The 26716-nt window shown below is 36.2% G+C and overlaps 1 protein-coding gene across 4 annotated transcripts in view; it reads right to left on the bottom strand.

Moving 5' to 3' along the window:
• LOC148940428 (ankyrin repeat domain-containing protein 12) overlaps window positions 1-26716 on the bottom strand; it is a 118002-nt gene that overhangs the window by 3659 nt on the left and 87627 nt on the right. For all 4 annotated transcript variants that reach the window (XM_089104768.1, XM_089104770.1, XM_089104769.1 and 1 more), the window contains 4 exons: window positions 24997-25197; window positions 12859-13013; window positions 9970-10182; window positions 4721-4972 (listed from right to left, as the gene is read on the bottom strand). In XM_089104768.1, the coding sequence (XP_088960894.1) occupies window positions 4721-4972; window positions 9970-10182; window positions 12859-13013; window positions 24997-25197 (821 nt within the window). The remainder of the gene's footprint in view (window positions 1-4720; window positions 4973-9969; window positions 10183-12858; window positions 13014-24996; window positions 25198-26716) is intronic.

Raw genomic sequence — 26716 nt, 5'->3', positions numbered from 1 at the left:
GCTAGTTTTATATAATCCTACAAACATAGGGAAATATCACCAGTTGGATTATTTGCACTAATGTCATCGATATATGTTAGATAAGCTGTGGAGTAATAATTTTTGTTTCGTTTTAGTTTCAACTTCGCTCTTTACTTCCCTTGGAGAAACTTTTTTGTCATTAGTCAATATAAGTTTCAAATTGACAATTTAGCATTGAAAGTACAAGGTTGGTCTTCATAAATGAGGACTACCCTCTCTTCTACAGCAGAAATAAAAATATTTACATTAAAACGAATTAAAACAATAAATAAACTTTTTTTCAAACGTAGGTAAAGAGACGAATAAGAGTTTCAATAGGGATAAGTCCTTTATTATACAGTGAAAAACAAATACATAAGTTCTGAATATTTCGAAGACACATTCCGTCTCCATCATCAGTAGGTATACAAAAGTATTATAATTAACACAAACTATGTTTAGACAAAAACAAATGTATTAACTTCCGGATTACAGAATGTTACCGGTCCACTGGCTTATAAAGTTCATAAACTGAGTTCATTCAAACTGTTGAGTTCCTTAATCTTGCTTAAATTTATGTTGAATTCTTAATAGGGTTGGATCAATCTTCTTCTTCTAATTGTAAACAGAATGTTGCTGAATTTATAGTTATAAAATTTTCATGATCTATCATCCCTATATATACGACGTTGAATTTTTTTTCACAGGCCACACTGCCGTTCTTTGACGAAACGAATAAGATTTGACGAAACTCTTATTCGTTTCGTCAAAGAAAGGTAGTGTTATCTGTGAAAAAAATTCAACGTAGGTAAAGAGCAACACTAAAATAAAAAACGAGCAGAAATTACCACAGCAGGAGGGGGCTGTTACCCCTGTAAAGTTTCTTTATTCACTTCTCTGTGAATTGTCTATTTCTCTGTACAGTGAGACTTCTTCTCTTTAGGGCCTTATGGTAGCGTTGGCCTATTATCTGGGTTCTACCGGTGGAGGATGCCTAGAACCTCTAATGCCTAGAACCTCTAACCATCCCATAGTCTGTGTTCAGAGTATAAAATGTTTATTTATACATATAATACAGTGAAGGTACATATGGCTAGGACAGATACAGAATTCGAACTGACTTAAATAATCCAAATTGGTACCCACATTCGGATACACATCTGGCCACTTGACAGAACTGATAAAGAGAATTTCTAAGAAGTGGGGTTGTTGATTCTTGACAATTTGCAATGTTTGCATTTTAGATAATGGGTTTATTGCGGGTTCAAGTGACCATGGGAAGAATTACACATACGAATCTCCGACATATATTTAGAATCTTAATTATTGGTTTTAAGCAAGAAAAACCTATTTCCAAAGTTTACACCCCCATCAGCACTCCCATACAAGATTCAAGTTGCTACTCGAATTTCACTGAAACCATGCTATAATACAGGATGCCAATCTGGTAACTACAAACGCTTCATTGATTTTCAATAAAAAGAATTATTTTCATGTTATCAGCAAAAATAACCTAAATTTTGTTTCTTTTTAACGTCCGAGCAAGCAATTGAATGTTACTAGTGAGTTTAGGGAGCCCCGTAAATCAAAATTATGACTCCAATAAAAAGTCTTAAGTTCACTTAAAATATTAACTAGGGTTAACACACCCAAAGATGTTAGCTCTTAAATCCATCTCCCATTGGTACATGAATTTTTTCCCACTTATCATCAACATCTTGCAGGCAGGATACCAACCTCCCAGTAAATCCCCTGACTCGCCATTAATTTCTTCAGCTTCCTGTTCAAAAGCGATGGGGTAATAGGACATTTTAGGAGTGATGCTCTAATTAGTTATTAGTAAATTGAATTATCAAAAATTATTAAATCAGTGGTTCCCAACCTTTTTCGTTCCGCGTACCCCTGATCAAGGCCCAAAAAGGTTGCGTACCCCTTTCTTGAGAATCGTTGTTTTACTTTTTTCTTAACTAAAATTATATTTTCAAAAACACAAGATTTATTGTCATATATGACGGTGCACAAATGTGTAAAAGTACGTACAAAATCAATTAGAGACTTGAGGCTGCTTTTTAGATAAAATATTATCAAATCTTGGTTCGATGTCACTAACGGCAATTATAAGGTTATTTTGAACACTCAGTCTGTTTCTGTGTTTGGTTTTGATCAATGACATTGCCGAAAATGACACTTCACAAAGTTAAGTGGATCCGAATGGCAACACAATAGACATTTCACTTAGTTCCTTGTATTCTGCTTCCACCTCTAACCATAATCGGGAAACAGTTACATTTTGGAATTTCAGTTCTAAGGCACGATCACTGGCAAGTTCGATCAGATTCTCTGTAAGCTTGTCGCTAAGACCAGAGCTTGAGGTCACGTCTCCAACAAATGGATTTTGGACCCAATCCTGGGTTCTATCTTGGGTCATAATCGATGGGAAATATGAAACAAGTTCATCTCGCAACTTTGTCAGATGCTTCCGAATACAATCACAGATTGTGTTGAGGTTATCAATTTCACTATCTTTCGCAAACTTGTCAAGGGTCGGGAAGACACTAACGCTGTTTCTTTCAGCCTTTTTAAGCCAGAACTCCAACTTCTTGACAAAAGCACACATCTTCGAATCCGGGGAAAGTTCGTCCATCCGGAAACCTTGCATTGGAAGATTCAAGTCATTCAGTTTTTCGGAAACATGCACAAGATGGGCCGGCCTGCAGACCCAGTGCTGGTTTTCAAAACGTGAACTTAATGTAGACTTTTGATACAGAATAAAAATATGAACTTCATTTCGAAGCTCGGTAATTCTGTTTAATATCTTCCCACGAGACAAACAGTGAACTTCTGTGTGCAGAAGTAAATGTTGATGTTCCAAGCCCATCTCTTAGCAGAGCAGCTTGAACAGTCTTGAGTTCAGTGGTCAGGCTTTGATGAAGATTATCACTCTTAAAGTCTCCTTGAAGGTCTTGTACAGACGTGCGTTCATCCTTTTCGATGCAAGAGGTTGCCTGTGGATGATGCAGGGCAACCACTTCACCTTTGGATTTTTCTTCCTTATCCAGGCAATGAGCCCATTATTCGTCCCTGTTAGGGCGGCAGCCCCATCACTGCAAACTGATAGACACCAGTCCCACAAGATGCCCCTTTCTGTGAGGAATTTTTCAATCACCTTGAATAGTTCTTCTCCTGTTGTTCTTGACTGTAGGTCAAGAACGTAGGTCAAAAAACGTTGTTCTTGACTGTAGGTCAAAAAACGGAATATTTTCTCTTATGTCAGAACAGTCTTGATATCGGACGAAGACGATCACCTGGGCTTCCACTGACACATCCGTGCTTTCGTCAAGCTGTAACGCAAACATCTTCGTCACCTTTAATTGCTCCTGCATGACAACATCCTGCATGACAACATGCAGGCACAACCTGCATGACAACATCACTTACAATGTCTTCTATCATCCTTGAAACAATACTGTTTGACACAGGTATAGTCTGAAGGGCAGTAGTATTTTTTGCATCAAACATTATTTCACTGAATTTCACTAGTGCTGGTAATAGCAGACTTTGCGCAATGGTGTGCAGTATTTTCTGTTTTGCAACCAAATAGGACACAATATATGAAGCCCGGAGAGCTTTGCAAGAAAATGATTCCACTTTTGCAATTTCCAAACAGCTACTAGCGAATGCTTTTTGTTTATGCTTGAAAAACTCTATCGGCTAACCGACATGAGAAGGGTGCACATTAATGAGATGTCGGTTCATATGCGCAGGTTTCATGGAACTGTTGGCCAAGACTTGACCACAAAGAACGCACTGTACATTCACTGGATCAGACTTTGTTGCACTAAATCCGAGCCCTAGGTATTCTGACAAATATCGACGCACTTTGACCGAACATGATTCGTCATATTTCTTCTTCTTAGGTGCAGGTTCTGAGTTTAGGGTACCATCATTCGGCTTCTTGTTATTCCTGATCAGGAATCTATCCATTTTTGTTTGCAACCACAATTCACGAACTTTGTGTTTCAACAGATGGCAAGATACTGAAATCGTTGGGTTCAAATTGTCTGTGACTGAACTGATAGAAACCTTACGGCTATGGAGAAAAATTAGCGGGTTACTGAAAGCGAAAGTTTTGAAAATGAGTCTAAAATTACGTACAATGGGTTATCAGATTTTGAGGGAAATGTTGGAACTGAGTCAGAAAAAAGTTTTAAAGATGTAGACTAAATTAATTTTGGGACCTTCGCGTACCCCCTGCGAGGGTTTAGCGTACCCCCTGGGATACGCGTACCACCGGTTGGAACCACTGATTAAATCACAAGTGCTAATTTTCAAACGCTAATTTACAAATTATTATCAAGTTAAGTCGCTACATGAGTATTAAATTATCAAGTCTCCAGTTATGAAATTGAAAAGAAAAAAAAAATTAACTAGTAATAGAACAGTGTTAAATTAAATCGTTAAAATTTCATATTAAATCATGAAGAAGTGATGAGCAATTATTATCAAATGATTAATTATTGTCGGATATTATATGATAAATTATCGTCAACTTAAAACTATAATTAAATCAGTTTTAAATTAAATTTTCATATGTTAAATTATATGTTGTCATCACAATAAACTATTAATTATCTTAGAATTCCAGATTCGAATATTTACAAAGAGTCTATAATAGATTTAATTGTCTTGTAAAAAAAGAAAAAAGAAAAAAAGGACAGACCTTAATTTTTTCCCACTTGTCATCAACATCCTGCAGCCAGGACAATAACAGCCTCCCTGTAAATCTGGACCTGGCATTAATCTCCTTGGCTTCCTGTTCAGGAGTGATGGGGTTATACACTTCTTCATCTCGAAGAATAGTACAGGCAGAATATGGAAGACTCTGATTGGCTGACGCTCGAGCCGCTCGGCCATGAACGCGCAGGATCTCTTGCTCCACAGATAACACTAATTTTTCTTTCTCAACCAAATGCTACAAATATGACCTTCAATCAAATTTCATCCAGCTAGTAATTTCTTTTTTTATTTTAACAAATATTAAAAAAATAAAACTTCTTTTTGTAGTACATATCATCTTTAGGAATAATATAAATATCGGTATATTAGATTTGATGGAAAATGTAGGCCTACGGTTTGTGGTGCCAAATGGGAAGTGTGACCTGAACTGATTATGTTATTTTTTAATATTTTGGCCACCTCCTTTTGATGGCAATGGTCAATGTGCACCCCCCCCCCCCTGAAGTTTAAAAATGATACTAATAACAGGGTATGGAGGATCAAACATGCCAACGGGGAGCCCAGATTTTGTTGGTGACAATATCAAAGAATAAGTAACAACGGGCAGAACAGGCAAATAAATTATCTCTGCTTTAATTAATATATTTTATTTTCTTTTTTATAATGTTTTATTTATTTAGCTTTCTTCTAGCAAAAAATGAACGTTTGCTAGTGTTTTATTATTGCCAATTCACCTAAATCGCCATTGATATACCCGTCAATGTTTCTAATCACTGCAAAGTTGTGTTTTCATGCACCGGGTTTGAAGCGGGTTTCAAGCGGGTTCGACAAAAATCGTTTTCAAGTTCTCCGTGTTCAACCCAGCAAACTAAGAGTTTTCATCTTACGGGTTCCAAGTGTGTTGGACACTGGTTCCTCAAAATTGTAACGCACCAGAATAGCATGGTTGAACACAGGTTGTGAAAAGACATTCGCCCGTGTTGAACTCGGCACCCAAAACGATAATCTGCATAACCCGTGTCGAACTCCGTGTTGGATGTAGGTGGCCTGAAAACAAAGCTCAATATGTTTCTATCTTGTGACTCAAAATACATCTGTTATTTTTACTGGTTTAAGATTTCACATGAAAGAGCCAATTAGATTTAAGATAAGCCGGATAATTTGTTTCTCCGGGAACTGTATTTGCTTAACGTGCCAAGGACATCAAAACACAAATTTTTTTCCTGGGCCCATCTTTAATCTAGTCCTATTTGAAAACTACGACTTTCTAAAACTTCTCTTTTGGTTGTTTCAAAATTATGAAGTCTTTAGGGCAGTACCATATTATTTTCAGTGTTGCCATGTTGAACCGTGAAAATAAATAAAAACTAATTAATTAATTTTGACAGCGGTTTCGGCACTTAAAAAAATTCAAACACGAACAATCTGTTAATTCCCAAAGACAACTACACCGCCTTAGCAAAACTGCAGCTTCTTATGCTTTTTTATAATTTTTTTTTTTTTTAGCTAAGCTTTCATTCATTTTTCAACCACGCTTCCTTTTTTTAATTTTTACGCCAAAGACTGCATAGCTACATATGAAGGTCTTTTTCATTTAAAATTAAGTTCCCGATTTTTGCAATTTTCATATGTATACAGTAGTCCAAGGTTCCAGAGGCGCAATTCAAAGAACCAGGTTTAATTTCCAGTATCCTTTCGCCTTAATGTATAATGTGATAGGTCCTACGAAAAAGCGTTATAGACGTAAACTAAATAATACTAATAGCATACTCTTTAGTAGAAAACTTAATAACAATGTCTTATTTTCTCTTTAGTACCAGTTTTTAAATGTACTGCCAAGATAACAATTTTGAAAATACTTATGAAGTTTGATTAACCATAGGATAATATTTGAAATAGATAGTAAGCCCGTTCTTTTACACTAAGATCTTACATCTAAGAACTCAAATCTTTCTGCAGATTTCCGTTCTTTTAACTCATCTTTGTTCTAAGATCTTACAGCTCACTGATGTAAGCAAAAAGTGTAAGAAACGCCATCTTTCTTCCATATAGAACAATGATGAGAGAACTTTGACGATATACTCATCATTGTTCTTAGACCGCCGATCAGAGCAGAATGATGAAAGACGTTTACAAAAGAACGCTATAAGATGTAAGATCTCATCACAAAGATCAGTAAAAGAACGGCCCTAGTATTTTTAAAAAATATTAAAATAGACGAAAGGTACAGCAAATTTGGGACGGGGGTCAGCGGTGTGATTAAGGGCCGACTAAGGTAGAGTCGACCCAGCTCCATGGGCGCCCAGTGGGGGGAGGGGAGAGGGGGGCTCCAGCTCACCTTGCTGAATGATGCTGCCTTATATTTTATATTTTTGTTTTGAAATTTCTATTACACAGCATTGGAAGTGCCGATTAGACCAGCTAAGTCCCCTCCCTAAAATTCAGGTTATGGGCGCCAATGCCCAGCTCCAAATAACTATCTGTGGGGAAAACATGGGAAGCATTGGATGATTTGCCTCCAGACATGAATCGTAGTCCCAGTCGAAGGCAGCGAATCAGGAGATCAGTACCTGCCTTACGCAGACCATAGTGAGCATGTTTTTTTTTTGTTTTTTTTTGCAGATAGTAGTGACAGTGAGCAAGTACAGATCAGGTTCATCTAACACCTTTTCTCTCCCTGGCTGCACTTTCGTCAGCGCTGAAATTAAAAAAATTTATATCTTTACCATGGTTTATCATATTCTCAGTATATTCCGCCCGTTTCTTTCCTAATTGTGCCCCCGTTCGTATCTTTAATTGGGACAAGTCCTAATTGACTACTCCCTCTCAATTTTTTCCACAAGAACAATCGATTCTATATACACCATTTTGTATATATTTTTGGGATTTACATCTTTACCTGTACTGAATAAAAATCTTATAGCGTTTTGAGATTTGAGAGCCAGTATAACATTTCTTTTTTTTATATAAAACATAAAATAAATTTTAGAAGAAGTTAGCGACCTTGCGTCAGATTAGCACAAAACTCGCAATTAGAGCCAGATTAGCATTGCACTAGGTTCATTCCGTTTTTCAGCATAATAGCGCCTTAGTAATTGCCACAAGAAAGGCAATAGGAGACCACGGAATCAAATGAGGAGGAAAAAGTCTCCTGGACTTAGATTATACTGATGAATTAAGCATTCTAGATGAAAGTGTGAGCAAAATGAATGAACTTTTAGGGGTTTTGCGAGTTCAGGGTGATGGCATAGGTTTGAAAATTAATGGTAAAAAACCTAAGTCACTAAGGCTAGGAACAAGTAAAGATGAAAAGGTTAAGTTGGGTAACGAAAAGATTGATCAGGTGGACAGCTTCACTTACCTTGGTAGTATTATTAGTAAAGACGGTGGGAGCATTGAAGATGTTAAAAGTAGAATAGCCAAGGCTATTCTGCTTTTTCAAAGTTAAAAAAAAGTTTGGAAGAATAGGAAGATACAAACCAAGATTGTAATATTGGAAGCTACAGTGATGACAGTAGTCAAATATGGCTCTGAAGTATGGGCGCTCCGAAAAGCGGATGAAAATTTGCTAGATGTTTTCCAGAGAAATTGCCTACGGATTGTTCTGGGTACCTGGCTGACTGACCGTCTTTCCGACAGTAGGCTGTACGAAAATTGAGGTTCAATCCCGCTTTCTAGGGCTATAATGAAAGAAAGGTTGAGATGGCTAGGGCACATTCTGCAGATGATGGATGACAGATTGCCGAAAATTGTCCATTTCAGCTAACAGTCTAGGGCTAAACGGAAAGCAGGTCGTCCTCGTCTGGGGTGGGAGGATGACATAAAGAAAGATTTAAGGGAAATTGGAGCTTCCTGGGAGGGTCTAGAGGGAGGCTTTGGATAGATTGGGATGGAGAAGCGTGCGTAGCAGTGTTGGTCTCAAGCACCTTGGTGCTGCAGTAAGTTGTTAGTAGTAGTAGTATTAGTACTTCTTGCTACAGTTTTTGACAATGAGGGAACCGACATCGATGTAGTCTCCAAATTGATGGAATATTGGGTAAACCTTGGTTTATGATTAATTATTTTAATACTCCTGATCCTAGTTTACTTGAATGGGAACATGTCCAAATCTTAAGGGCCAAAATCATTTTGATTCCCGGGCAGGGGGTCGGAAAAAATGTAAAGGGGGATTTTATGCATAACTTTTAAAATTATATTTGATCAATTTTTCATACCCAACCGATGTGATAGCCAGTTTTATACCCAGCCGATGTGATAGCCATATTTATACCCAGCCGATGTGATAACCGGCCGATGAGTTCCCAACCCAAAGGCATTTCTTAAATCCTGAATCCCCCCTCATTGTAGGGCTAATTTACGAAGAAAATTTTTCATCGTGTTTTTTCCTCAACAGGATTGAGCTAGAGGGCCAATTATTATGGATTGTGATCCAGAATTTGTTTATTAAATGTATTTGTGAGTATTTTTAATTTAAGCGTAAGGTATTAATAAAACCGATCTGAATATAGTTATATTAAACCAGTTAAATTTTACAAGAACGAAAAAACTGAAAAATGCACTTTGATTTTTCTTCTTTTACGGCAAAAGTTATTTGTAACAGAACCATTTTTTGGAAGAATCAGTAAAAATGTAGCACTTTTGAAAAAAACCTGGAATTTCTAAGTACCTTGAGAACTGACTAAGGTATGAGAAAATGAATTTGACCATTCGATTTAGTGCTTTAAATTTAAGTGCTATAAGTACAAATTTGGCGAAAACTTCAACATAATGTCTTTTGAATCAGTAAATGAATGGTATATTTCAGAGCGACTACCCACAAGTTCAAAAAGGCTAAATTTACATTCTCGTCAAATACGTAAAACGACTAAAAATAACATGGTCAATAGCTATATAAAATATAGCTATTAACAGAAGATTCTGTGGAATTTTAAAGCCGTGTAATCGCGTTTTGTCAGGAACTGAGATCCAACACTTATTGCTACTCTAATTTTACCAATTGCACCAATTAAATTCATTATCTTATAGACACCACTGGGCAAAGAGAAGGAGTTCCATAGCAGCTAAACCCCTTCCATCGTGTCATTGCAAATGAACCATCTCTTTAAGAGCAACCACGACATTAATGTAAGACAATTAAGTAATTAATTAAGTACAATTAAATAGGTAATATTTACGTTATAACGTTATATTTACGTAATATAACGTTATATTACGTTATAACGTTATATTTACCTGCATGCGGAGTTTGTATCTCTCCTTTTCTTGTTGAGTGAATAGCTCCTGCATTGGGGTGGAAAGATTCTGTGGAGTAGACAACATTGCAACTGCCATCCGCGAGGAAGCATTGCCAGCTAAGACGTAAGAACATCGGTTCATTAAATAGTCTTTAAATCCTTGGGGAGGTTTGATTTTTACGGGAATCAAATTCCGTCGCTTATGCTCAATCTGAAACAAACATTTTTACAAATATTTTCACCTATGCTGTTAAGACAGTAGCGTCAGTTCTCGAGAATATAGGGAGGGGAATTCTATTTTTAAAACCTAAAGGGAGCAAGTTTCTCTTTTTTCAATAAAGATACAAAAAAAAACAAAATTTTCTATTGAAAATATCCCTCTCCCCTCCCGAAAAAAGGCCTTTTTCAAAATCTAGGGGTTCTAGGCACGGGCAGAGGTGTAATTTTCTATGGGGCAGGGCGGTAACTGCCCCTCTCAGACCCCCCCCCCCAACTGAAATACACTTTCTTCAAAAATCTTGTCAAAACTAAAATGTAACTGCATAATTCAAGCCTCCACAGAAACGGGTCAATTTTCTTCAGCATATCTTTACCTTTATGGCATTATATGTCTCATTTTTCAGTTTTCACCGTCATTTTCACAAGATTTGGAATAATCGGCTCCAACTTGCCTTCCCCCCCCCCCAGATTTTGACGAAACAACAACACTGGGCGCGGTTAAGTGTCCCCACAGCCTTTTTCGATTGACGCCACTGAGTTTCATCTTTTATGCTTTTATAAAATGTTTTACCTTATTTTTTTGCTGATTGTTCGCCCAGTTTTGTTCTTTCAAATAGGCGCTAATTAATTACTCCGAAATTAATTAAATTTAATTACTCCCTGGAACTGCATAACTGCTCATGGTCATGTTACGTTAAAACGTTATTACGTTTAATAGTCAATCTCCTATTTTTCTAATGTTTTCAAATATTTATTGTTGGTTGAGCTTCCACTTAACCAATTCAAAGAATCAGACTTGGTTTTCACTACCCTTGGTGTTTTAAGGAGGTATACTTCAACTTAATTATATTATTAATAAATAAAGGAATAAATAAACATAATTTATGAATAAAAATAAATAAAGAAACAACTCTAATAAAGTTTTACACCAACAAGGCTGGGAGACCTCAAACAAAGTAGTTATTTGTTAACAACACCAATTACAACCGGATCAAGAAGATACAGCCTAGGGAAGGGCGGGGAGGGGGAAAGGATCGGCTTCAAAACTTAGCCTTAAACAAATTATAAGATATACTAAAACCTCCTTTTAATACTAATCTGAGTCGTAGCAAGAGGAAGCGGACTTTTGAATTGAGCGGGAGAGAAGATTACCTTCAGTAAAACATAATTAAGAATACCTTGTGACGGTGCAGTGGTTTAGAACGTGTGCCCAATCTAAGGTCTATCAGGTTCAACTCTGATTGTCACAAGGAAAGTTTATCAGCGTAAACATTTATCGAGGCAAATAATAATTTTTTTACTTACTAAATAATTATTGACTCCATTTTTTTTAACTTGGTTGAATAGGATTTTTACGAAGCAAAAAAAAGCGTGTCATAGTATTTACCTTGTTTTTATTAATCAAAGGCAAGGTAGTTTTTTCACATGTCGGTTTTGTCGGAGAGGAGAGGATTTCCAAGTGCCCCTCATCATCTAAACTTTTAATCCTTTTTGTTTTAATTGGACTTAAATACTCTGCATTTCTGACATAATTTTCGGCTAAATATTCTCGTCCTTGAACAGCACCAACCCTATAAAACTTCTTTGTTTTCAGTGAACTATAAAACATAAACAAGATTCTAAAGTCAATATACCGTAATTATTTTTCCCTCTAGGCTTCCATTTTGCCTGTTGACCTAAAATGCAACTATACTAAAAGAAAATGGGAGAGGAAAATCCTCCAAGAAAAAAGAAAGCCCCCCCCCCTTCTCTACAAAAGACAGTATGATTTTCAAACGGTAATAATTTTTTAGCTCCTTTTTCCAGAAATAAACCCTACAAAAACCCTCAAAAATTATCGCAATTCACAGTAACACCAAAGAATGTCAACCCAAGCCTTCACAGCCCCCTAGATTTGGCTGTTATCATGTTCATATCTTCAACATGGTATTTAGAGCTATATTAAGCTAATATTTAATCCATGCGCAATTACGGTGCAATTAAAGTGTGTAGAATGGGGCAACCCAAGACCATATCCAAGATTTAGTCATAAATACAACCACAAAAGGAGTAACTTTAATTTGTGTATATTTATATACATATATTTTAATATATATATATATATATATATATATATATATATATATATATATATATATATATATATATATATATATATATATATATATATGATAAATATATTTATACATGCTGTTTGACATTTCTTGCGAGTTATTTGTTCTTAAACGCTTTTGTTTAACTTTGTCTGATTAGGGAGTCAAAAAGCAATTCTTAAAGAAAGGTACATGCCCGTTTACAGGTATGGCATTCCTCACATATGATTGATTTTGTGGTTATTGGTTGATTGAAATAGAGGTAGGCGCGACCTCGGCATGAAGTTTTACAACCGAGACTTCCTTAGAAAATATGTCATGCTTGCCCTATGCTTATCGCTCTATTTTTAGTTTTTAAATTTTCAATTTTCGTGGGTAACAGGTAAAAAAATCACTAACTTCTAATGCGTTTGGAGATACAAGTGTAATTTAGCATACTCGTAGTTTTACTATGATTTTACGTAGCTTTACTATGAATCTTGCCGTAAAATAGATTAATCTATGGGGGAGGGGGGGGGGCAACTCCCTTCCTCCATGATAAACGATGACAATGAGAAAGAAATTTCGTTAACTACCTGTTTCCTAATTTTTAAAAACATTTCCACACAATTGACAAAGGGCTGTTGCTCAGCTACAGGAGGTAGTTGCAGGTTTATCGCTGGGGTAGGTTCGTTAGATGTTTCTGCTTCCATGGGTTTCCGAATCTTCCTTTTCCTGGGATGAACTTCAACTTAAAAGATAAAACAGTAATTAGACACTGATTAGAAATTAATTGATTAATCGGTTACAAAGTTAATGTTTACAATAATCCTTAACAATAATATCTGCATTTATAGTAATTCATATTTATTATATTAATTTATATTTATAGTAACAGTTGGTATTTATATTAAAGAACGAATCGATGTTAAGCGTCTATATAAGATTGACTATTCGCTGATAGAAATAAACTTATCAATTAGTAATCATATAATCGGTAAATATAACTAGTTATATTAGCAAAGTCCTGACGTATTTGATAAAATAAAGTAATGTAAAGGGGGGGAGTCCCCAACATTGAGCATGACCAAAAGTAATGAAAAGAGGGCAATTTACTTAGGTCAGGGATCCTCAGGTCACGTTTTACTCCTATTGCCAACAATCACTACAAAACGAAGCCACATCGGATGGGTAAGCTTTAAGCGATATTTATGTATTAAACCTACTCTTTTGGAGACCAATCACAAAAAAAATCCGCCCATTCAAGAGACCGCTATAGAGTAATGCAAAAGGTATGGTTTCTATTGCATTAACGATATTTAAACTATTGTTTTTTGGGGTTTAGGGGTGGAGGAAGGTACCTAGGTTAGGTATTTAATATATGCTATGCTTTACCCCCCCCCTTAATGTACAAATATATAGCTCAAATTGGTTTCTAAACTATTATATATTCATCCTATTTTATTTCATTAGCATTAACCAACCTTGAATTCTTTAGCAGTATATAAAAGAGTACGTTTAATAGTTAAGTACCTTTTAAGCAAGTACTTCACCCACCATAATGTTGACAGCTCATGTTTTTTCGTTTGTATTTTGGCAATTCAGCCAAAAAAAATGCAAGACATTCTCTTAGGGATGTGAGGTCGTAATCAAAAATATAAGAGGAATAGAGGAACTTGGAGGAGAGAGGAAATAGTGAAACTTTGAAGAGTGGGGTGTAGGTTGTTCCTGCTCCTCTAGTTTCATGGGTGTGAGTTGTTAAAAGTAATGGCTACGTATTTAAACCTAACTAAGATTTAAATAATTTAAGATTACTGGCCACAAATAAAATACATGGGAAATCCGGTTTCTCTTTATCCAAAAACCATATTAGATTGACATACCTTTTGACCCATTAACATACGTTTACATACTGACTGAAGTTGCCGAGCGCTTAACTACCTGAGTTAATGTATAACCCGAAATAGCCCTATTGGAAAGTGTCTCCCAGAGAATACCTTAATTGACGTTAGACTGAATTTTCAATGATGGCTCAATTTGACAGGATGTAAGTGATGGGAGGTCAAATTTAGGTATCCTGAATAATGAACTTTTTCCAAAGATAATTAATGGCCAAAATTCATAGATACGATTATAATGCATGCTAAGTTGTTTTCTTTTTTTACAAGAATTTCCTCAGGGAAACGATGGACTTGTGCAGAATTGTATCTGGATTGAATATTACAGAGAAACGTAAAGGAACTCGCCCGACCTTTGTCTTTTTCAGTGACATTTTTTATTTGCTGGAAAATCGATTATGGGCCAATGCGATTTTGCCGAAATTTACAATTCTCGATCCATTAGATGTCGACCCCATGATTTGGCCGAAATAGTGTTTTTTCTAGAATTATATTAGAAATTTAAAAAAAGAGGGCAACGGTTGCTACAAATATTGCCGTTCCAACAGTACCAGTAAAAACTAATACGCGTAAATTCGGACGGTCTGTTTTCCCCGAGTCGGAAGAAAGCTTAACTCCGTCATTGGTTTTGATTAATAAAATTAAAAATTCCACTTCAATCCTGACCAACAGAATTACCACCATTGAATGGTACACTCACATTTCACCAATATTTGCTTTTGGCCCACCACCAACTGACACGAAAACTGCAGGAACACTATTATACCCTCTATGTCAGCGGTCGGGGAGCCGGGGTAAATTACCCCAAATGGGGTAAAAATGAAGCTTTTGTGAGTTAAAGTATATATTTTTAATTTGCTATTTTATAAACCTGATAGTATTTTTTCCAACTTACAGTTCAGCGACATATGCAGGCCACGCCATCTAACTCCCCACTACTTGGCACTACTAGTGTTCTCGAGTTAAATCTTTGCGCAGTAAAGCACAGTCCCGGGCCCCGGCTACCCGCTCAGTATTTACCATGCCGTCAAGATACAAATACATTGACAAGTCAGAGAGCCAGTTTTTGTAGTTAGTTGCTGACAAGACCACCATTTTATCATCAATATATCGACAACGGTTAGCCGCAATTTGAAAATTTAATTCAAGTATTTTAATTATTATTTGCTATCTCCCTTCAGATGGCAGCCACAGAAAAAGAACATACCAAGACGAATTCCTTAATAACGGTTTTACACAAAAAGAAGACAATGGTACAATGAAACCACAATGTGTTGTATATATGAAGATACTGACTTCAGAATCTGTCATAAAAAGTCAGTTGAAGAAACATTTAGATAATCTGCATTCACACTTGTCTTCCAAACCGCGAGAATACTTTACAAATTGAGAAATATCTGTTAAAAGACAAAGATTGAATAGCAACTTGCTTGGTACATTTGATCAGCGTTCAGCATCGGCTAGCTTTGAAGTAGCCAGAGTGATTGCTCGAAATAAGAAACCATACACTATTGGTGAAGATTTGGTTAAACCAGCTGCTGTAAAAATGGCAGAGATTATGTGTGGTCAAAAAGAACCGAAGAAACTGAATTCAGTGCCCTTGTCTGCGAGAATTGCGAAAGAACGAATTTCTATATTAGCAGAAAATGTGAAGGAACAGGTTATTTTTGCATTAAAACAGGCTAAATATTTTGCCATTCAGCTTGATGAGACGACCGATTTTAGTAGGAATTCACAGCTAATGGTATATGTTCGCTACAAAGGTGCAGATAATTTTGAAGAGGAATTGCTGTTTTGTTCTCCTCTCGAGTTGAGAGCTCGTGGAATTGATGTCTATAATAAAGTAAATGAATATTTCAATGCGCAAAGTTTAAAATGGGAAAGCTGCATTTCTGTATCTTTGAATGGAGCTCCAACAAGGCTGGGTCATATAAATGGTTTTTCAGCTTTCGTAAAAAAAAAAAAAAAAAATATTGAAGTTACTCACTGTATGATCCATCACCAGACCCTTGTGGTCAAATATTTAGAACCTACACTGGAAGCTGTCATGCATGATGTCATCAAGATTGTAAATTTTATCAAGGAACATGCACTAAACACGCGGCTATTTCGTGAATTATGTCAGGACGGTGAAGCAGAATATACAGACCTACTGTATTATACAGAAGTAAGGTGGCTCTCTCGCAGAGATGTACTAAACAGAGTAAGGACTCTCAAAACTGAAGTCGAAATTTTTATGGTTGATCAAAAAATTATTCTCGCAGATAAGTTTAAAAACTCTTCCTGGGTTGCATGTCCTGCACATTTAGCGGACGTTTTTGAGGGTATAAATATATTAAACAAAGAATTGCAAGGAAAGAATATTAATATCATTTCAGCAAGAGAAATAATGTCAGCGTTTGGATTAAAGCTGCAATATTGGAGACAGAAAGTAGAAGCTTTCAAGGTTAGCTTTCTTTTGGAAGATTGCGAAAAGATTACTTTTGCTGGCATCAAGGATACAATTGTAAGACATCTTATCGAACTAAGAAAGCGGTTTTCAGATTACTTTTCAGATCTTGATGCACTTACTGTCAGTTGGATTGTAGATCCTTTTAAATGTGAAATTGCTATGATACCAGAAGAACCTTCAGGTTTGACAGAAGCAATTTTTGAACTTCGACCTAATACTGAAGCACGCATTCAGTTTGAGAGTAAACCAAACCTGTTGTCTTTTTGGATGTCAAAAGCTGCAAAGACTTTCAAAATTAAACATGAAGAGGCGGTTCATTTGGAACAACATCTTGTGCGAACAAGGCTTTTCCAGGGAAGGCGTCATAACATCTAACCGTCAGGAGCACTAACGTCAGGAAATCGACAAAATCCGTCATAACATCGACAAAAATCCGTCAGAATCACTAACCGTCACCACATCGACACGTCAGTTCATCGACAGTCATAACATCGACACGTCAGTTCATCGACACGTCATAACATCTAAAAAAAATTTCATAACGAAAATCCGTTACGCATTTAATATATGCTATGTTTTACCCCCACCCTCTGATGTGCAAATATATAGCCGGAATTTGTTAATAAATCCGTTACGTATTTAATATAGGCTATGCTTTACTCCCACCCTCCTGATGTGCAAATATGTAGCCGAAATTTTTTTTCATAACGAAAATCCGTCAGAACCACTAACCGTCAGAAGGTCGACACGTCATAACATCTAAAACAATTTTCATAACGAAAATCCATCCGAACCACTGACCGTCAGAACGTCGACAATCATAACATCTAAAAATCTGTTTTGATGTTACGACGTTCTGATGGGTAGCGATTGTGATTGTCGATGTTATGACTGCCGACGTTCTGACGGTTACTGGTTTGGCAGATTTTCCTTGTCGACGAAATGACGTTTAGTGCTTGTGACGGTTGTTCGAAATGGTAGTACCCCGCTTTCCACTCTAATGAACATAAAAATGAAGACCAGAAATCGATGAAATGCCGAAGACTATTCAAATCGCTCCTACATCATAAAGTCCCAATTTTGAAGCAATTGTATCGAACATGAAACAACATCATTTCTCCAAAACGTGAGGGGAGAATGTTTTCAATTATTCTTTTTTTCTATTTTTTTTTTCAATTCTAATTTTTGTCAGGTTCCACCATTATTATTATTATAATTTGCTACAGTACCCAAAATGTCAACCCGCAATTGTACCCCAATAAGTTTCAATTTGTTATATATATATTACTTATATTACTATTATTACCGTTATGTAGTACTAGGTATTACATTGATAAATTGAATAAATGACGCTGAAATTTAATTTTTAGTTATTGTTTTCTTTTCAAAATTATCATGAGGGGCTATAATATGAAAGATGCTAAAAAGAGGCGATTTCGTTATTTTGCTCTTCGCCATGGGGTAATATCAGCTTACATAAAAATATTTTTGGGTAATGATTAAAAAAGTTGCCCGAAGGCTGCTCTAGGTTATCTGGTCACACTCGTCTTCTGAAATGGGCGGATGGTCTACAAGTAGAGAAATTACTGTAATGTACACGTGTGGTGTTCGAACCCCTAGCTTTGCTATTCCAAATAAAAAAAAAAAAAAAGTTTTTTCAACTGAAAGTAAGGAGCAACAATAAGACTCAAAACGAGCAGAAATTATTCCGCATATGAAGGGGTTGCCCCCCTCTTCAGTACCTGGCTGTTCCCGCTGAAGTTCCTAGCACTTCAAAAAAAACAACTTCCTATTCTAATTAAACGGCCCTTGTGTTTCAGGAGTCTTTATTACAAAAATAGGAACAACCAGCAATGCCGTATCCAGGGATGGAAGGTGTTTGGGGTCCCCCCCCCCCCTCCAAAAAAAGTCTGTCTGGCTCGTAAAATACGTAACAAAAGTTAATAAAAAAAATAGTTTTTTTTGTAGCCCCCCCTCCGCCCCGAAAAAAATACTGATACAGCCCTGAAAACCAGTAAAACTTTAGCGTAAAGAGCAAGGTATTTTCGCCGTAATACCTTAAATAAGGTATTTTTTCCAAGACCACAGTGACTTTCTATGACGAAAAAATAATGTAACCAATCAAGTATATAACTATAAACTCAACATCATTCCTTTTGCAATTAGAAAACGAGGAAGATTTCCAGCTTCATTAGAAATTCAACTTACATTTACGCAATGTTAAAGAAGAGAATTTACAACTCAAGACTGTGGATGAACTTTGTTAACTAACTCTCTCAGACAAATCTAGTGAATGAACAGTATTTTTGCTGTGACGATCGCTGTATATGCCATCGAAATATCCAGACTTTGTATCTTTTCAATGTCTAATAAATGGACTTATTCCACTTTGAACGTTTGCTTGTTCGAACGAGCAAGGTATTGAGGAGGGGAGCAACTCCTTCATATACAGAATAATTTCTGTTCGTTTTGAGTCTTATTGTTTGATCCTTACGTTTAGCTAAAAAAATAACATTGTTTTTTTTTATTTAATTTCTGATCGTCTTTCAAATAAAGCCGGTAAATATGGCTCACCCTCAATGAAAAATTCCTATCCCTTCACGGAGAACTCCTCCATGGAGTTCCGCCTACGTAAAACGATTCCATCCTCGCTGAAATCCCCCCTCCTTAAAATTTTTTGCAGAAGATTCAGCCTGAAAAATTCTCCGTAGCATACTTTGATTTGAAAAAGCCTTAAAGTTCTAATGGTTTTTTCCCATCACTCTTTAGATCACCCTTCCGTAGAAATTATTTCCCGGAGATCCAAACACGCTGAAAATTTCCCCCGGAGCACCTCCACATGCCCAATTGAGTAGACAAAGAGAAAGCAAGACGAATGAAAATAATTTTTAGGAATTCTGTCAAATCCCCCCAGTGCAAAATATCGCCTGGAAAGTTCATCCCCGGAAATTTGCCTCCACAAGAAAAAGTATCCCCATGGAAACCCACCCCAAGCCCAAAATCCTCTCTCCCGAAAAATGCCTGTACGCAGCCCAATAACAGATACTATAAGTAAATAATGGTTAAATTTTATAACTCAAGACCTATCCCCTGGGGGGGGGTCATACTATCTCCAAAGGCATTGTTGTCGGACTTTTAACTATGCTGAACAAAATGGCTATGTCAAAAGTTTGATCGGACGATTTTGGGGGAAAAGGGCGGGGAAGGGGGGCTAGTTGCCCTCCAATCTTTGTGGTCATTTAAAAAGGGCACTAGAACTTTTAATTTCCGGTCAAATGAGTTTTCTTCCGACGTTCTAGGATCACTTTTTCGATACGATTACCCCTGGAAAAAAAAAAAAAAAAACGAGTAAAAAAGCATCCGCGATCTTTTTTTGACAAAAAATACAATTTGCACATTTTTTGCAAATAGAAGCTTAAAACCTCTATAGTACGGTTTTCTGATACGCTATATCTGATGATCTGATTTTCATTTAAAATTCTTTGGCTTTTAGGGGAAGTTTCCCCCTTTTCAAAAATCAGGCAAATTTTCACGGGCTTGTAGCCATTGATGGGCAAAACTAAACTTAATGATTCTTATATAATTGGTATCAGAATAATAAGCCAATTTCTTTGATATATTTATTGATATCCAAATTCGTTTTTAGTGTTTCGGTTATTTCGCTCCTTACTGTACAGTTCATTCCCACGAACTGTTTGATCCCAAATAATTTTGTCCCAACACTATTACCCAAATCACTATTTGAAGGTCTTGTCACACGTGTGCCTAAAAAGAATAAGGACCCAACGCTATGCAATTCATATAGACCTATTATCATAAGCCATGGGCTTAACAAACTACTTGAAAAAAAAAATAATGTGTCCGTTTCTGCAAAAAGTGTGATTTTGGGGACCATCAGTTTGATTTCAGACAAGGATTTAGATTATAGAATGCACATTCTGTGTTTTTATCTAAAATAAAGCGTCATATGATGATGAAATAGAGTCGGTATGCGTGCGCAGCCATTTCCTAAAGCTTTCAACTCCATTTTCTAACCATAAGTTGTTTTGTTAAATAAACAGAATTAGCGGTTTTATTTGCGCGGGCCTTTGGAAAGCCAGAATTAAATAGCCCGGATCCGTTCTCGTTATGGAATGACGAATCCTATACTTGTGACGCGTGTGGTTAATCCAATCCTAAGCGAATTAACTTTCAGGTGGTTCTCGTCGTGCGAGAAACATCCCACCTTGTATAACTGATAGCCATATTAATATTAGTCCCCTGCCGTATACAGATGGCATACTTCTTCTCTCTGAAAACCTGTCTTCAATGGAAAGAGATGTTAAAGCTCTTCAGACTAATGCCCGTGCCACATTATAGTCACACTTGTCGATAAAATCAAAATTGCGCACGACTACAGCGCCAATTACGCTCGCCGTTCGTAATGTCTCGAGTTGAACATTGTTCAACTTTCAAGCATAAATTTCTTGACTGACAAATCAGAATCAAGGGTTAAGGAACACTTTTTTAACCTAGGAAAGGCGATAACTTAAAACAACGGTTTTTCTATCTAGGAGAGGAATTTGACAAGAGTTAAGAAGACTTAGCATTAGTAGGGAACAGTTGAATACAAAATACTGTTAGAGCAAACTCTTTAAACTAATTTCTTGCAATTTTAATTTTTTGCTTTTTAAACACAAATGTGACGCTAAAATCAAGAAAATTGCCATTTCATTCATGCTATTTGGTTTTCTTTATTGGTAGATGTGACTATGATGTGGCACGGATATAAGTTGCCTAAGATTGGTCTTGCTGTTGAACCATTGAAGATAGTTGTAAACTCGAAGTAAATGTGAACCAGTCAAGAAATCTAGATTTCTAGAAAGATAGAAATCTAGATAATCTTGACTAGAACTAGTCAAGAGAACTAGGATCAAGACCTAGTGGATGACAAAATGTAATAGATCAAATTCGATATCTGCCTAAAATAGACTAGTTATTGTAACGAACCTCAGTGGTGCACTGAGAGATTGCAGGGAGTTGTTTAACCGCCCATTTAAAAGCTAAGGTTTGTATCTACTCGCTTTCAAAAAATTATTTTGATACCACAAAAGTAAAATGTAATTTTTTCATAGAAAAAAAAATGTATTTTTGGTGTAATTTCTGTATTATGTCATGTTAGGTGATATCTTTGTGACGACGCGGCACAGGAATTCCTACCAGGGAAGAAATACAATACAACGGCTACACAATCAATCACTAACGGCTCACACAAATTTCCTTGTCTCCTTTTTTAGCTTTTGTTTTTATAATTTTTTGTCCTTTTTTAGCTTTTGTTTTCCTGCTTTTTTGTCCTTTTTTAGTTTTTGTTTTTCTGGATCAAAGAGTTGCTAAAGCTCTTCAGACTAATTTGTCTAAGATTGGTCTTGCTATTTAACCGTTAAAGTAAAAGGTAAACTCGAGGTTATAAACTCGTAAACTCCAGGTTGTAAACTCGGAAGTAAAAGGCACAATCAGAGTCTTTTAAAGTTCTCTCGATCATTATTCCTAGGTCTGAATTCTCTGAATTACTCAGGTAGGGTCTTCCTATTTATTCATCAAAAGGGTCACATGTACTCTCAAATTTTGATCGGATGCGTTTGGGGAAATGGAGGGGGACTAATCCGAGGGGGGGGGCTAAAATAGACATATCCACAAATTATAATTTCCAGCTGAAATTGACGGTGATCTTACAGAACAAGGAGAAAATAATAACATTGTTTGAAGTTGTGGCATATAAAATGGAAAACATTAATAAACTTAAAAAAGTAAAGAAGATATATAAATTAAAAAGTAGAGATAGTAATGTAAAATTTTACAGCAATATTATTCTGTCGAAAAACGAATAGTCTACTAACATTTTTTTATGATAAAAAATTCAACCAAGTTTTACTGATTTTACATTATAATATTATTGCAGAACTTATTTCACTACGCCCCATTTTGAAGCGCTGTTTTCATATTTGTATGGCAATAATTGTGCCAGGGCTAAATTTGAAAAAAAAAAGATTTTCTAGATAGGACTATTCGTGAAAATAGCGGACCCACAACCAGGACCGTCACATATGGGGAGTGGGACGCTCCCTCCCCCTCCCCCCCCTAATGCTTTCGGTCACTCGGTAAAAAAAAAGAAGTCGGTAAAATTGTTTCGCGCCACGATTTTTCCAACGCCGCTAAAATTCTTTGTTCGATTCAATAAAGACTACGAAAATACTGGCATGTCATATACAGAAATTTTAAACTTGGTCGGTAAACGCAGCAGTTTTACTGACTCCTGCCACGATTTTATAGATGGTGCCACAGTTTCCATTTGCTTTAATAAACAGCATTAAAATAGTGACATGATATGTACCGAAATCTGAATCTCGGTTGGTAAATGCAGTGGTTTTACCGACTCGTGCAGTGATTTTAGGTATTTTATGCGAAATGGACATAATGCTAATTTTTTACAACAACAGCCGGTAAAAATGACCAGCCAGTCGGTAAAATCTCTGCCACCCCCCCAAACATTTTTGCTAGTAACGACCCTGCCTACAACAAACCTCTACCCTGAGTTCTGTTTCGTTTATCGTTCTTAGAGCAACTGTGGTCACAACATTCACAATGGGCGATTCGGGTAAGGAAGTGACCATTGTCCCCCCAGGTTTTTGCCCCAGCTTTAAATTTTAAAATGACTTTTCTTTGGTATCCTCTTTGAAGAAAAATTGGCGACCACTCCCCCCCCCCCCCCAATTCAATTTTTTTGTCTTTATTTTAAAATCATGAAAAAAAACCCTTGCAAAAGATGTCTTTTGCCAGGATGAAATTTGACTTAAAAGACAAAACACTAGGTAGACATTGATTAGATATTAATTGATTAATCAATTACAAAGTCAATGTTTATAGTAATCCTTTAAAGTCATCAATACAAAACACCCGGAGCACCCCAGGGTTGCCACTTCACATTCTAGTGCATTGGCTTGGCAGCCTTGGACGTCCAACAAAACGTTCTACGGCAGTGGCCGGCGTTTTCAACTTTGATTGGCTACGTAGACGATATTCTACTTATCGTTTCGAGTCTATCTGCTTTACAGGTAAATTTTAACTCCCTAACTTCTAGTTAAAAGCTTCAAGGTTAAAAGCTTCTAGTTTCTAGGTTAAAAGGTTATGGTCAAGGTTAAAAGGTTAAAAGGTTAAAGGTGATTGGTCAAGGTTAAAAGCTTCAAGGTTCTAGTTAAAAGCTTCTAGCGGTACAGATTGAATTTTTTTTTTTTTTTTTTTTTTTTTTTAGAATAACTGTGGTAAAGATGCATGGTTTGCTGTTATCTGTCGCCTCGTTTCCCATACCATATACCAGCTTCTTTTACGGCCCAAATAAGCATAATAGTCGTATACTTGCTTCAGACCGCATAGCAGTTATTCAGCACCAGCTGCGGCACACTTGCTGCGCTCCAAAAAAAATCAACCAGACATTGTAATTGCTAATCTGTATAATACCCTGCTTGTCTCGGGGGCCATATTTAATGCCCCTTCAGGATTCGCTGTGTAAAATCGAACAGTTAAAGATTCGTTTCGGGTTTTATGAAGTTTGTGTTGAGTTTGTAAGGAAATCCTCCGATCAAAGGTCTCATGTCGACAAGCTACGATTTGGGTAAAATTTACCAGATTAGCTTGCCTCTCAGGAAGAGATTTGGTGTAGCGTCAATGACCGTTGTCTACTACCCTTCAACAAACTACTTATCTCTTAATTATTGCACTGTCTGCCAAACGAATACGACGAAGGCGTAAAACATGGTACGGTCACCACACCTCCATTTAGAATAGTTCCTTCAGGGATATTATCCTTGAAATCCATTTGTTGATTTCTTCTAAGAAGAGAGGAGAAAAATCTAGGTGAAAGCTTGACCACTGGCATATCAAGCCCAACGTTTTTAGCAGCCTAGCATTTTGCAGTTTTAGCAGCCCATGAATTTTGTCATAAAATAGCTTCTCAGGGGATATAACCTTATTCTGGGGAAATAATTTAATTCTGCAAAAACAATATATTGCAGACCCTTTACATTTTGCAAATTAGTGGGATGCAATTGAGAAGAGTTTGAATCGGTTGTTTTTTTTTTGCTATTTAATATTTTTGTTTTTATTTGTTGTTTGGATTAGTTCTCACTTCTGGGTTCTTTTCTTTTTTACAAGTTCTTTTTTCTTAATATTTCTTTTTCTCCCGTTTTCCGTTCTTTTTTTTACTCCCGTTTTCTTTTTTGAATGTTAGCAAGCGACAGATTAAACTTACCAAAAAAAAATACGCGCTGAAACGATGATTTTTAAAATATGCTATTATAAAGTTATTATAGAGAGTTTTCCTGGTGTCAACTCTAAATTGCAAACCTTACTTTGATGAGATTCTTCTGTTTTCAGGCCATCTTCAACCTTGACAGGTGTGGTGGTTGGCTCAAAACTTTCAATATTGGGATCACATGGCGGTGGCGGAGGCGAAGGTGACTTGGAACTGCCGACTCCAGTTTTTTGGGAACTTCTCGTTACTCGGCCGTTCGGTGAACTTTTATCGGAATCGGTATCTTTCTTTTCTTCTCCTAAACAAAAACAAATACTGAAATATTTCTACTGGGCCGCTAAAAATTCACACGTGAAAGAAAAAAAAAATAAATCCATCCGATCATATGCTATCATTAATATCATTTGTAACTTAAAATACCAAGGGCATACAAAAATTTCTGAACCCACCCCCCCCCCCCCAGATCCATCTTAGGTATTTTCATACTAAAAAAATTCTATTTTTGGTTAGTTCAAAATTATGAAGCTTTTAGGGTAGCATCATATTTTCGTCACTGTTGTCGAGTTGAATCACGAAAAAAAAACCGCCAAATGAATTAATAAGATAAGGTAATTTTATTTCACAAAAAAATACAGATCATTTTTGCTGAACCTGCTAAGAAATCCCCTAAGGGCTTGTAGGGAGCAGGTGGGAATCTTCTATTCTAGGTATTCTTAAAAAAATACTATTTTATATTATTCTACTTAATATCACTAAATCCACACATATAGAAAAACCCTTCTACTTACATAAAACACATACATATATACTATTCTTTTGCAAGGAAAAATATTTTGGTTGTGGCCTTGAAGGTTACCAGATGACTTACATTTCGAATTTCAACCGGTATTATATCCCATAGGGAGCAAAATTTCTTATTAGGAAGAAAGCTCTAGTCGTTTTTCTAAATTTATGTACTAATTAAAGTTGACAAGGCTTTTCGTCCGTAAAAATTCAAACATCAACATTATGTGGATTCCTTTAAACAACTACGCCATCTACGTTATACTTTCTTGAGCTGTTGGTACCGTGTGAGTGTGGCGTTGTCTTTTCTTTTTCTTTTCTTTTGAAGCGGGTTACCACCTAAAACTTCATAATTGCATACGGAGGACTTTTCGATTAAAAAATATTTTTTCCTTATTTTTAATAGATGAGGGCTGAAAGTTATCGTCGTTTGGTTTCGTCTTCTTCTTCCTTTTTGAGTTTTTCGTACATAAAAATTTACATTCTGTAATATGGCGTCTTTCGAATTGCTGAATTGAATATAAAGGGTCTTTTGAAAAGTAGGTTCAACGCATCTTGCAGATCAAATGCCGACAAATTAAATGAATCTATTGATTCTATTGGATTTAAGAGGATAAGAGGCTATGAACCTCAATTTAACGAAATTTTTTAAATAATATATTTGAACCTCCCTTCCTGCTATCATAGACTGTCTAAAAGAGAATGAGTGACTAATAAGTTGGATCTTGGGTGATTTAATACGGGAAGATAGGGATCAAAAATTAATAACGCCAATGACAATGCAGCTGTTGGTAAACTACAATATTATGGTAAACTACAATGCAGCTGTTGGTAAACTACAATATTATGGTAAACTACAATGCAGCTGTTGGTAAACTACAATATTATGGTAAACTACAATGCAGCTGTTGGTAAACTACAATATTATGGTAAACTACAATGCAGCTGTTGGTAAACTACAATATTATGGTAAACTACAATGCAGCTGTTGGTAAACTACAATATTATGGGACTAAATCTGAAATTTATGTGCA

The sequence above is a fragment of the Artemia sp. Qi Xiang Cuo genome, chromosome 19, assembly GCF_049724085.1.
Source record: "Artemia sp. Qi Xiang Cuo chromosome 19, ASM4972408v1, whole genome shotgun sequence".
Classification (NCBI taxonomy): Eukaryota; Metazoa; Arthropoda; class Branchiopoda; order Anostraca; family Artemiidae; genus Artemia; species Artemia sp. Qi Xiang Cuo.
This window is presented reverse-complemented; position numbering and strand designations above follow the sequence as displayed.